Genomic DNA, 13,592 nt, shown 5'->3' with positions numbered 1-13,592 from the left:
TTTACTAACATCTTACATAACTATATTTCTTCCCCTTCCATGTATATAAATTGGAATAATAGTAGAACTAGATCCTTCAGGCCTTCTAGAGGGATTCATCAAGACGATCCCCTCCCCCCTACATTTTTGTCCTGTGTATGGAGAAGCTTGTCCACCTAATTCAGGACCAAATCCTAGCTTGAAATTCGTCCCTTTTCCCTATCAATAATCTTGGCCATAGAATATCTCACCCGTTCTTTGCAGATGACATTCTCCTAGTTGCAAAGGCTAACATGAACCAAGCCAACATAATTCATGAGATTATCTCTACTTTCTGATAAGCTTCTGGCCTTCAAAATAAATAATGATAAATCCTTTTTATTTTTCTCTAAGAACACTGACTCGGCTCTTTCTCATGATATTAGCACTAGGTTAGGTGTTAGAGTTACCTCCTTGTTTGACAGATACCTTGGAATTCCCATCAGTCACAAAAAACCCTCTAGACATGACTTTGTCTTTATAATGGATAGAATTAGGAAAAAACTATCTCATTGGAAGTTGAATTCACTTTCCATGGCTGGTAGAGTCACCCTGACCAAGTCATGTCTAATGAGCATTCCTGCTTATTTAATACAATCCATGGTTATCCCAAACACTGTTTGTAAAAAATTAACAAAATCTGCAGAAATTTCATTTGGGGATCCCTTGGCAAAAGAAAATGCCACCTCATTAACTGAGACAAAATTTGTAACCCTAAGTTGAGTAGAGGTTTAGAATTTAATGATCTTTTCCTCCTTAATAATGCCTATATGATGAAGTTGCTCTGGAGGCTTATTAAATGTCCTAATGATTTGTGGGCTCAAGTTATATGTAAGAAATATAATTTTGCCCTAGGTAGAAATCCCTATCTAGGTCACTCCTAGCAGAGTTCTTACCTTTAGAAAATTCTGGTTTCCATTTGGGATTCTTTTTCTAAAGGTTTAGGATGGGCTGTCAATGATGGATTAACCATTAAAGTTTGGAAAGATAACTGGATTCCCTATATTTAAGATCTAGGCCAATATGTTGTTCATCTAATTAATAAGGAAAACTTGGATTCTCCTGTCTTTATGTTTTTTTCCCATGGTTCTTGGGATTGGGAAAGGATTAAGGGTCAGCTTCCTGCCCCTATCTATGATATTATATCTTAGGTTGACCTCCTGATATTTCTAAAGGCTAAAATTTTTCCTTTTGGAATCAATCAAATTATGGTTTATTTTCTATTAAGACTGTTTTTTCTCTTTTATACTCTTCGAACCTGAATACTAATATTAATAATAATATCTTTAAATTGATATAGAATCGAGATGGCCCTTCTTGAATTGCTATATTTTTCTGGAAACTGGCACATAGTAAACTTCTAACTAATAGTGAAAGATTCTTTAGAGGCATGACTCGCTGTCTTGTTTGTTCTAGGTGTAATGACGCACCTGAAACAATAATGCATGTGCTCCATGATTGTTGGTTTGCAAATCAAATCAAGAATTACTTTATTTCCCTTGATGTCTTTGTTCCTTTTTTTAGCAATGGCCTCTGTAATTGGTTATTAGTTAATTTGTCAAAGAATAACCACCATAAAATTTCTCATTGGAATATATTATTTGGCATTATCATATGGCATATTTGGAAGGAATCTGTCATTTTTCAAAATTCTATTATTTCAGCCAAGTCTTTGGTCTATAAGATTATGTGTGATTTTAACTATTTTACGGTTTGCTACAAGGATAATCACAAATATGGTTCTGATACCCGGCTAGCCAGTTGAAGCTCAATGTGGATGGAGATGTATCTCAAAGCTATGGAAGAGCTGGTTGTGGAGGACTGATTAGGGACAATCAAGGCTATGTTCAAGTTGAGTTCCATTGCAGTCTTTACCTTTGCTCTACCCTTGATGTTGAATTATGGGGTATTCGTTTGGGGTTGCAACTTGTCATTCAAGACAATATTCACTTCATTTGGGTTGAAACTAACTCTAAGGAGGCCCTCTCCCTTGTTTTAAATTTCCTGTCTTGTAATCACTTTTTGTATCCTCTGATTAAGGATATTAGGGACTTGATTAAATATATTCCTTTCATTAGATTTAGCCATGTTATGAGATAGGCTAACCAATGCGTGGATATGCTTGCTAAAATAGGCTTGGAGGAGAGTGTTCAATTTTTTGTTTTAATAGAGTTTCTCACTCCTTATTTCCTGTTGAGTCTAGATTCTTTAGGTACTTGGACTCTTAGATCCTCTATGTAATTTTCTTTGTTTTGTTAGGCTTTGTTAGCCCCTCTTAATAGCAAAATAAAATAAAATAAAATAAATTATTTTTATAATAAAGAAACATTAAAGAGGGTATATTTTTAATTAATTATAGAAAAAATTATAAAAAATATACTTAAATTAATAATTAATATATATATATATGATCAAATTAGAGATGAAAACGATTGAGTCGTAATAACTTGCATTATTTAATAATTTAAATAAAAGAATGTTTTACATAATAAATCTTAATAAATAAAAACAATTATATAATTAATTAATTTTTAAAGTCAGATATTTTTTCATATAATGATGATATATAAAATTTAAACTAATGTTGATATATATAAATTTTAACAATATAAAATATATAAAGGTAGAATTGTTATATATTAGTATTATAAATTATTGTATTAATAAAACAACTTTGATTTATAATTTATTAGTATGTTAATAATTAAAGAAAAATAAATCTTGATTAATTATTAAAATAATTATTTAATTAATTAAAAAAATATAATAAATTAATATTGAATAAGGTCTATGTAATATAAATGTACATCGACTTTATTAATTTATATTATGATAGAAAAGTCATACATCAATATTATAAATTGATAAAATTATATTATTTATTTATTTATTTATAAATAAAATAAATTATAAATATAAAATTAAATAACATCAACATCATACAAATATACAATAAATAAAATAAAAAATAATAATTTTAAAGAATAAATAGTTAACAGAATAATTAAGATATAAATAATGAAATAATATAAAAATTTTAGAAATAATTTATTGTTAACATTAGAATGAAATAAAATTTTTAATTAAAAGTACAACTCAAATATAATATAATTAAAAAAATATTATATTTAAATTAATTTTAATCATATTTTATTATTATTTTAATAATTACTACTTGAAAAAATAAATAAATAAAATTAGGAGAACTAAATTTAAAGATAAGTAAAATAATTTTATTTAATATAAACTAGAATAAATAAAATAAGATATATAATAAAAATGACATAAAAAAAAATCCATTTTTAGAAAATAAAACAATAAAATTATAGGGCTGAAACAATGACAAAAAAAAGACCGGCCCAGGCTAAAAATATTTAAGGCCCAAACGACCAAAAAACGAAAACTAAAGAAATAAAAAAATAAAATAATATGTGAAATGATTTAATGATAAGAGTAGGTGCAATGCAGAGAGATACACACCACCCGAGCCTCACGCAGTCACGCTTCCTTTAAAGTAAGTCAAATTAGATTTAATAAAATAATATTAAATAATAATAATCATATTTAAAAATAAATAAATAACTGAATGTGATTTAGGTATATGCCTCCATCAAATCACATTTAATAGAATAATATTAAGTAATAATAATCATATTTAAAAAAATAAAAATATAATTTATAATATTTACTCTGTCTCACACTTATATTCATCTCGAACGTAAATTTTAATATGTAGAATAGAAAGAAATGTAGCTTACTTTAATAATATAACAATAACAAGTGATAGGGTAAGTTAAGTAATAGATAATGGTAGTTGACGTTATTATATTTCATGTCCTTCTCATTTTTACTTTCTTCTCCTTATTCTTCTTTTTTTTCCTTCTCTTGTATTATGTTTTCTCCTATTCTCTTTTTCTTCTTTTATCTTTTTTGTATTTTGTTTCTCCTTGTAATCTGAATCTTTAAAACTTTCACTTAAAAATTTTATCTTTTTTTTTTTTCAGATTTCTTCCCTTAAAAATACAAAGTCATAAAAAATATTTTTACCCTAAAAAGTTTTCCTGCTTCCCCCTTTCAAATTCCTTATTTTACTATTTATATTGATTTCATAAAAAGTCAAATTTTTTAATTTTTTCTTTTCTCATGTATGAATCCGACATTGATTTATGAGTTTAATTTCTATCATGTTTTATTTTCTGTTTTTGAGTTAATTCTAATTTTTTTTCATTTTATTAGGACCAAATTTTGTGTTTTTTAAATACTTTATTTTTATTCTCTTTTTGTAATAATTAAATTCAGATATTCAAAAATAAATATAAGAATGTTTAAATAAAATTGTAGTTTTCACAGCGAACACAAAAGCATGTTCCATAAGGTAGCGTGAGACATAACAATAGACACTTGCTAAATGTTACGTGAAAATGGTAACTCTGAGTTCATAAAATTGAAACAAATTATTATTATTATTTTTTATATTGGTTACTATTAAAACTGATGTAAAAAAGATCTTATTAATTTTCAAGTGAAATTTGAAAATTTGTTACTTGATCTAAATAATCACACGTTCTCTTGTTTTAGTGAACGAAGAATTTGGAGAGTGCATTTTTTTATTCCCTAAATAAAGAAGGTCGCAGAAGAACCTTAAATTCATGGGTGTACCAAAGGAAATATACCTCTTTCCTTAGTCGAGTGCCGTTCTGGTTGCTGTGTAGTGAGGCCCAAATATTTCAATCTTCAATAGGCCGAAATTGAATTATGGGACTTTTAAATGAAAAAAGAATTTGGAGTTGATTCCAAATACCAACAGTTGAAAATGAAAATATGTTAATATTTAATTAATTTTTAAATTATCTCTACACTAAATATTAACGATGGATTACAAAATCAGAAAATGCATTTGTAAAGTTAGATTAAAAAAATATTGTTTTATCTGTATACAAAACATAGTAAATATTCTCGAAAACATGAAATAATGATATATATACATATACATGCTTTCTCATTCCAGTGGGTAAAGGAGACAGGAACACCTGTGAGTTGGGTAACACGTGTCATCTAGTGTGCCTATAATTGTGCCACGGTAATCTCCACAGTAACAGTTCTTATTTGCTTCAAAAACATCGCTCCGCCATAACTGTTTTGGTTTTCTTTCCCCTTTCACTGCTAACAAATTTGAAAATAAAGAGAAAAGAAAGGAATGGGTTCAGAAACCTTTCTGGAAGTGATATTAGCAATACTGCTACCCCCTGTTGGTGTTTTCCTACGCTATGGCTGTGGTGTATTTAATCTCACTCTATCTTATCTCTCATTTTTTTAATCTCATATTTTAGGTTCGATGGTGAGTAATTGATGGTTGTGGTTTGATTAATTTCATTTCAATTTGTTTTTGGAAACAATGCAGGTGGAGTTCTGGATAGATCTGGTGCTGACCATGTTGGGATACATACCTGGGATTATATATGCCATTTATGTATTGGTTGGATGACACTCATCTATACCTTTAATTCATATGTATATTTCTCTTTTCTTTATATATAAAATACACGCTTTTTTTTCATAACGTAGTTTCCTACCCTGTTGTTTTTTGTTTCCTCTGTTGATGGGAAAAGGTAGATATAATTTTTTATGTGCTAAATATAATTGACTCTCCTGTGATGTGTTATTTTGAAGTCCTGAATATAAATTCAACTTGGTTCAGATTGATATAAATTTATGCAAGTTTTTCATTTCTCTTTCTGATTCCTTATTTATCCTTTGATGTTGCAGCTAATAACAACCTCAATAATTGCAGAGTTGGGTAATAATGCTCTAAACTGGAAAAAAAATAAAAATGAGGTATCTTGTAATAGTAGGTCCATTGAGTACATGTCCTTTATAGCGGTTATATTTAGGTTTATATTTTAAAGACTTTTTTTATAATACAGTTCCATTAGTGAATCGATATTAAAATTATACTTTCAATTACTATAGTTTTTCCGATAAAAATTTTATCATTTGTAATATTTCTTATAAAAATTGTTATAAAATAAGGTAATACATGTTAATTTTGAAAAAGTAAATGAACAAATTGAAGTTTGTCTTAAAACTTTCATCGATAAAATTGTAAATTATAATTTAAAATAAAATTTTATTTACAACAGAAGCTATTTTAGTTTAATTAGTAATTTTAAGGCTGAACTTTTCGATATTATGGTAAGCAAAATTATCTTAATTTCTTTTTTATTTTACAGTAATTTAGAAGTTAAAGTCCGTAATTCTTAATTATCTATAACAATAAAGGGTAGGTAACTTTAAAATTATGAAAGTTGATGATATTTGCGGGTAAAGTTGTGAATGCGGAGCCTTTCAACTTTCAACAGAAAAAATAACTTACAAATTCTCATGTTGTAATAATAAAACTATTATTTAAAAGTATTGATGTCTTTATTAGTGAAGGTTAAAGATAAGATAGCTGATTCACCAATAAATTATAACAAAATAACATGCTGTTATAGTAAGTTTTAAAAATTATAATATTTATAATTTAATTTTTAATAAATTTTATAAATTTAAAATTTTAATTTTTTAGATATTTAAAATAGGTTCTTTATTACTAAGATAGATAAGATAGATAGTCATCAAGAAAAATATAATTGTTCAATAAAGATAGATAGTGATCAAGAATAATATAATTGTTTATTGAAATAAAATTTAATTATATATTTTTTAAATTTACTATCATTTTTTAATTTTTTTTTGGATGTTTTTAATAATTAGTTCAACAATAGATTTAGTAGTTGTGGTTAGAATTTATTTGATAGAAATATGAAAAGAGATATTTATGAGATCAAATTTTCTATTAGAATATTGTCATGCAAATTTATTTTCTAAATCTACCTTAAATTTAAACTTAAATAATCATAATCTCTTTAGAGTTTGAATTGTTATACTTTGATCTATCATCTTTGTAAGTAGAATTAATTAAATTTAAAAATATCATATATTCATCTTTAATTATTTTAGATATTAGTACTTTGGTGTAATTACAATAAAAATAATGTATAAAGAGATTTTGTTAAACGAATAAAAAAAAATAATACAAAGAATCCATTTGCTTTACTTTTTGTTAAATTAATATTTATTTGCTTAAGCGAATAATAAATAATGAATCACTAATAAATTTTAAAAAAATTGGACACAATTTTCTTAAGCCTATAATCATTAGTTTAAGTAAATAATAGAAAATGATAAATGTAAAATATTTTTCAAAATTTATTTAAGTTAATATTGATATGCTTAAGCTAGTTTTAGACAGTGAAAAATATAAAAATTTTGTCAAAATTTTCTTAAATTAATATAATTTTGCTTAACCTAAAAATATCATTCAAGTGATTGTTTTCTTAAAATGTGGCATGTCATGACTTAATGACAATTTTTCCAATCAGTGAGTTGGGTGTGTAGTTTCATTATCTGCAACCAGGGAGGCTTTTTTTGTAAAAAATGTAAAAATCGCTTAAGCGGTATACCAGTTGCTTAGGCGCAATAATACATTAAAATTTCTCTTCAGCGATTCATATCTAGCTTTAGCCTTAATATTCATTCAAATAAATGCTTTATGCATCAATTTTGCTTCAGTTAGTATTCATGCGCTTAAGCGATTTAGGTATTACAAGAGAACTTCAAGTTTCAACTTAAAATTAGCCTAAGCGCAATACTTTTAGTTTAAGCTAAAAATCATTCACCTAAACTAGTATTTTGTTTAAGCTAATAATTAAACATAAGTTTGTCGTTGCATATACTTTATTACAAACATATTTTACCGTTTGAATTCAATTAATAAAAATTGTGTTTCATTAATGAAGTTACAGATAAAAAATTTTCTTTGTAATGAGGTATATAGATACGTTGTGTTTTATTAATGCATTTAGAGACAGAAAAATTTGTCTATAACATGTAGAACATAGATAAAAGTCTACCTATTTAAGCTTAGGAGGAAGCGAGGGTGGTTGAGGCGAATGAATACTGGGGCTCTTGTTTAGGTTGAGGTTAGGGGCCATGTTGTCAATATTCATGAAGGCGGGTGCAGTTGCAAGTGATATAAGGAGAAAGGGTACTGAGGTAGCATAGAGAGGTAAAGGAAAAATAATCTCAACAGGTATGTCAGTGGTGTATTGAGGTTTCCAACACCACTCAAAAGCGAAACCAAGGGTCATCTTAGCTAGCCCTTGTAAATGCTCTAGTGGGTGTTATCGTCATAGATTCATAGATTGTCCTCCCTCAAAAATACCCAGACCTTGATCATGTTGTGTCCTATCTACATACAATAAACAATACATACAACAAATAGACATGTCAAGCACACAAAAGGGTGAATCCATGAAATCAAGGATCAATCAAGCAATGAATAACTAGAAGGGAATCATCAAATCAGTCAATCCAAGATAGCCATAGTATTAGCACATGTCTAAAAGGAATCCAAACATAAAATCAGGAAATGAATGCTAATGATGCATGATGCAATCTAATTATGGAGTTCAATCTTATTTAATTATTTGTATGTAATGCATGGGAATCCTAGAGTCACTTTGTCAATCAGTCGACCAATTTCATATTCAAGGCGATCAGAAGTCTTCATTCCCTACTAATCACATCCCAACACATTTTCAATTAAAACATTTATCAATCGCACACTCCTCAAGGGCATCATCCATGAATAGACCTACCAAGATATTAGTAATGGATGTTCATATCAGGATTAGTAAGGGTTTGTTGGCGATTTGACTCAACCACAGTGAGTTACTCTGCACCATTGGGTCATCTCCCTTTGCTACACTCAAGGTTTGCCATGAACCTAACACAAAGCATTTCATAGTTGTGCTAACTATAGCCTCATTCTCATTTATGATTATGATGCATGATTGCACACTACATTTTTAATCCTTTTCACTTAGATTAACATCATTTTCAATTCAACATAGTGAGCACATCATCCTTTGCGCCTCTCTTCAAGACCACACACACAACTTATCATTTTTAAGTCTCCTCTCATTTTACCTAACTCCATTGCTTAACACTTAGTGGTTATATCACATATGTCTCTCTTCTAACAAGTCTCAGTCAAGGTACCTGTTCGTAGGCAAGTGTACCTATCAAAAAGTAATAAACAATAAATTAAAAGAACAGTAATAGAATGTATGAGAAAAATCAGATGAGATGAGCTTAGGACTTATGGGTTCACCTACTACACTTCTTTATATTCTAATTAATTTAATCCTGATATTGGTATTCAAATATTTGTCAATCACTCATAATTAGTTCTATTAATATCCAATGATTATGCAATGTCAATATTCTTTTCCCTAAGCAAACACCCCCAATGATCATTCAAGGTAATTGGCTGAGAAAACATGAAGATCATATGAGTTTGTTAATTCAATAACTACTAAAAGAAAAATTGAGTGTGATTAACCTAGCCCCTTATCTCATTTTATCCTATAGTTCTGTTAATTATACGTGGTACGATCGCCTACAATGCAACTAACTATGGGATGCTAAGGGTGATCAAATCTTAACATACACAATACAATCTAATAGAATAAAACTAAACATTAAAGGAAAACCAATACCAACATTAAAGTAAAAATCACATAAAGTTTGTAGTAGGATCCACCATAGCCCTAGCTATGGGTTTAGTTACTCATAACAAAATAAACTACGAAAAACGTGATAAATAAACCCATAATCACAAAGGAAAACTTAAACAAAAAAAATTCAAAAAGGTAGAAGACTAAGAGAGTTCTCGTTCTCTGAAGGGGCGCTCAATCACTTGCTTACGAAGAGAGTTCTGTTCTCTGAAGGGGTGCTCAATAGCTTGCTTGGACTCCAAATGGAAGCTCGTCGTCCTTGCCAATAGTCTCCAATGACTCTCAAAGATGAGTTTGGATATAACTAAGAAGGTGTGTAGAGAAGTGAAAGTGTCAAGTGTGGAGCATAAGGCTTCTTTATATAGACTGTGTCTTGAGTTTTCAATTGGTTGAGCTCTATTTTTTTAAATCAGTTTTATCCACAATTAAAATTTTAATTAAAAACTGCTCCAAATCTTTATCTAAATTTAAATTTTAAATTCAAACTCAGATTCACATAACACAACAAGGACTAAAAATATTTAATTTTTCTCTAGAATATCTCCATAATGCACTAATAATAACTTCTAGCTAAACTGCAACAATTAATAACATAATTAGTGTAAATATATATAAAATAAAGTTTAAGTGTATAAATATAAGTCATAAAATATATCAAAATATGAACTTATCAGTACCAAATTTTATTATATTTGTTTCGTAAGTTTATTCTATATTAATCTTAGTACACTCTAATGGATCAATAAATTGTTAATCTATTTCACTCGCGGTTTTGGTGGGTCAAGATGGATTATTCCTCTTATTAATTTCTCTCGACCTATTTTGTACACCTTTTGGAAGACTACCTATAAATCACTCCTAAAGTTTGTTTGAAACTATCTCTTTTATTCTTATTTGTTAAAATTAATTTTTACACATCTCAAACTTTTCATGGTCCTTTGCTAATTACTCACTATAGTTAAAGACTACAAGGGTTCTTGATTACTCTCTCACTCTCTCTCCTTCTATATTATTATGTAATATTTTATTCTCGCTTATTTGTGCGGAGTGGACACTATGGCCTTCAGTTTATTCAGGGATGGTCTGCCGAGTAGTATATTATAAGATGTGTTCGCATGTACTACAAGATAAGTGACTCTTATACGTTTTCCCTCATACTCTGATCCAAACGAGGTATACAAGTCAATACACCCCTTGGTCTCTACTCGTTCCCTGGAAAAACTGACCAACGGTTCGTGATATTCTTTGAGCTCTTGTTCTGAGATGCCTAATTGCTTGAATGTATTCCAATATAGGATATCAGCCGAGCTCCCCTGGTCAATTAGTGTTTTTTGAACAGTGCAGTTAAGAATGTCTACACTAATTACCATGGGATCATCCTGTACCGGATCGACTCCTTGAAAGTCGTTGTTAGTGAATGTAATAGGCGGGATCCGGATTCTGCTGCCCAATGAAACATTATTAACCAAACGGACATGCCTAAGATGCCTCTTTCTAGCCGAATGGGTAGGTCCTCCACCAGCAAACCCTCCGGCTATGGTGTTAATGATCCTTTTCGGATACTTCTCTTGTTCAAATCTTCTAGCTGGAGGTTCTCTAGACCTGCTCCTGTGTCGTTCAAATTTTTTGTCGTCAGATCTCCTTGGTGATTCAGGGTGACAGTCTCTTCCTTTGTTAGGTTGCCTTATGGGATTTGTCTGTACGAAATCTTTTAAGTATCTGTCTTTAATTAATTCTTCAATTTTGTCTCTCAGTGCTGTACACTCCTCGGTAGTGTGACCCCTGTTCTAATGGTATCGGCAAGACTTACTTTTATCTGCGCGAAGAGGAGTGTTGGTCCGTCTAGGCATTCTCAATATTTCTGTGGCCAACGCTTGATCAAGTACTCTGGACCGATTAGTGTTGAGCGTTGTGTAGGAAGGATACTTAGGTCCCCGAGGTGGTCGTTCAAGTTCATTTCTCCTGTCGTTTCCCTGCCTTGCTTTAAAAGCTTCTCTCTTTTCTGTATTTTTTGAGTTGGATCCTTGATCCATCTGTACCTGGTTCCGGTATTCGGATAATTCTTCCATCTGCATATACTTTGCAGCCTGACTCCTTAACTCGTCTAGGTCAATCAGGGGTTTTTTGCAGAGGCTATTAACGAAGGGTCCTGGCTTTAACGCTGTTGTGAACTAACTGAGTGCAGGTCCTCGGAGTGAAGTAGGAAAAATTCTACACCATAAGGCATCGTTTTCTATGTACAGACTGACCTGTGTTGTAAAGACGCGTGTTCTCCAGGGTCAGATGTGCCATCGTATTTGTCTATTACCAACCCTCTCCAATTATCGGGCAGCTTAGCTTCCAGAATGTGGTGAACGAATGGGCTCCGGTTCACAAGATCGTCCTAGTCATTTCTGGTTACCGATTGATAGACCTGTCTTGATTTCTCTTGCAGCGCTGAGGATTCCCCTTGATCTTGGATGACGGGTGTAGTTAGGGAGGGGACATGTGTCCTTATCTCTTCCCTTAGGCCGGCATTTTCCCTTCTTAGGGTCGAGAGTTCCAGTGCATCTCTTTTGCGCTCCTTCTTCATCTCCATCATTTCTGCCTTAAGTTGCCTCAGTACAGCTAGAATGCTTTCCTCTGTTCCTCCCTGCATCACCACTTCAGGTACTGGTTCCTTTGGTGTGACACCCTCCATTTGTTTCCTAGAGGTTCCTTCCTGCTGGCTTCTCGTCATTACCATGCTTAATCCTGAAAAATGAAGCTAATCGGGCCCCACAGTGGGCGCCAAAATGTTCCTTCTAGAGAAATGGCTGTCTTCAAACCTCTGATCTGGCGTCCTTCTGACGATTGCTGATATGGGAGGGTACCTGCAAAAGGCACTCGGATGGTAAAGTCAGGATTCGGTTTTGAGCAATAAATGTTATTTAATGATGGGAAGTCAACCCCCTACCTGTGTTTCCTACCTTCTTTTTATAGGCATTCTATTGGGCTGATGGGCCTGTTGAGTCAGCCTTTATATTGTGGCCCATTTTCCTGGTTTAAATAATATTTTGATTATTACCCTTAATTGAGTTATTTACCTTTTAATCCCGACGAAGGGTATCCAGTCTAGTATACCGAATAGGTACTCGGTTTTCTTTTCCTATAGGTGGGACCGAGTTGATTCCTTTTCCAGTACAATAATTATTTTAACATTCAGTCCACCAAGCCGAAACCACAACATGCAAGGGAGTTTTTCACACATCCATCCAACATCACCAAGATTCACATGTATATCATACACACTCCTTTATAACAACATTCACATAAACAAATCTTCACATTCAGCAAGGGAAAATCGCTTCCACACAAACCAATTTAGCATGCAATAATCCGAGACTAAGGACAAGCTCTCCAAGCTCACATGCAAATAAAAAATCCAACACGTTTCAATGAAATAGACTCCTCTCCTTACTTGTGATGAGGATTTCTTTTTGAAAGAGAAAAGATCGATGACATGGAGAATGGTGTTGTCCTTCCTCACAGCAAGTATATCAAAGGTTCCTTTAAAATGAAAGGGGATGAAAAAGGTAAGGGAAGATGGAGTTGAGGCAACATGGACAATCAAGGCGAGAAAGCTCACCTTACAATGAGAGCTACCCGTCCACCTTTGTTCTCCAAGCTTTGTGTGAAAGTGGCCAAAGAAATGAAGCAAAAGAGAGTGGTGTGTGAGAATGTGGGTGGGTGACCATGAGGTGGAAAGGCTTGCATGCAATCCAGTTGGAGGAGAAGGGAGGTGATGGGACTAGGATGACTCTTCCTCCTTCCAAAACTACAAAGGGCCGGCATGATGGGACTAAGAAGCATTAGAAGCTTCCCTTCATAAATGCATGTTCAAATTTTGACACTCTCCATCCTAAGCCACTTAATATGTCAACGTGCAGCCACCAAGGATGAAAGGGAAATGTTCTCTTCATCAGCCCTCAT

At 31.4% G+C, this 13,592-nt stretch overlaps 1 protein-coding gene across 1 annotated transcript; it reads left to right on the top strand.

Moving 5' to 3' along the window:
* Positions 1-5,215: 5,215 nt before the first annotated feature.
* Positions 5,216-5,503, top strand: LOC113859080 (low temperature-induced protein lt101.2). The gene is made up of 2 exons (XM_027491896.1): positions 5,216-5,296; positions 5,420-5,503. The coding sequence occupies exons 1-2, from the start codon at positions 5,216-5,218 to the stop codon at positions 5,501-5,503; spliced, it is 165 nt and encodes a 54-aa protein (XP_027347697.1).
* Positions 5,504-13,592: the final 8,089 nt, after the last annotated feature.

The sequence above is a fragment of the Abrus precatorius genome, unplaced genomic scaffold (assembly GCF_003935025.1).
Source record: "Abrus precatorius isolate BTA unplaced genomic scaffold, Abrus_2018 Scaffold2, whole genome shotgun sequence".
Taxonomy (NCBI): Eukaryota; Viridiplantae; Streptophyta; class Magnoliopsida; order Fabales; family Fabaceae; genus Abrus; species Abrus precatorius.
Note: the sequence above shows the minus strand (reverse complement) of the source record. Positions and strands in the feature narration are given on the sequence as shown.

Bases quoted from the DNA above. Each gene is read 5' to 3' on its own strand.
- LOC113859080 (XM_027491896.1), top strand. From the start codon at position 5,216: ATGGGTTCAGAAACCTTTCTGGAAGTGATATTAGCAATACTGCTACCC. The intron at 5,297-5,419 runs GTATTTAATCTC...GAAACAATGCAG, and splicing joins TCCTACGCTATGGCTGTGGT to GTGGAGTTCTGGATAGATCT.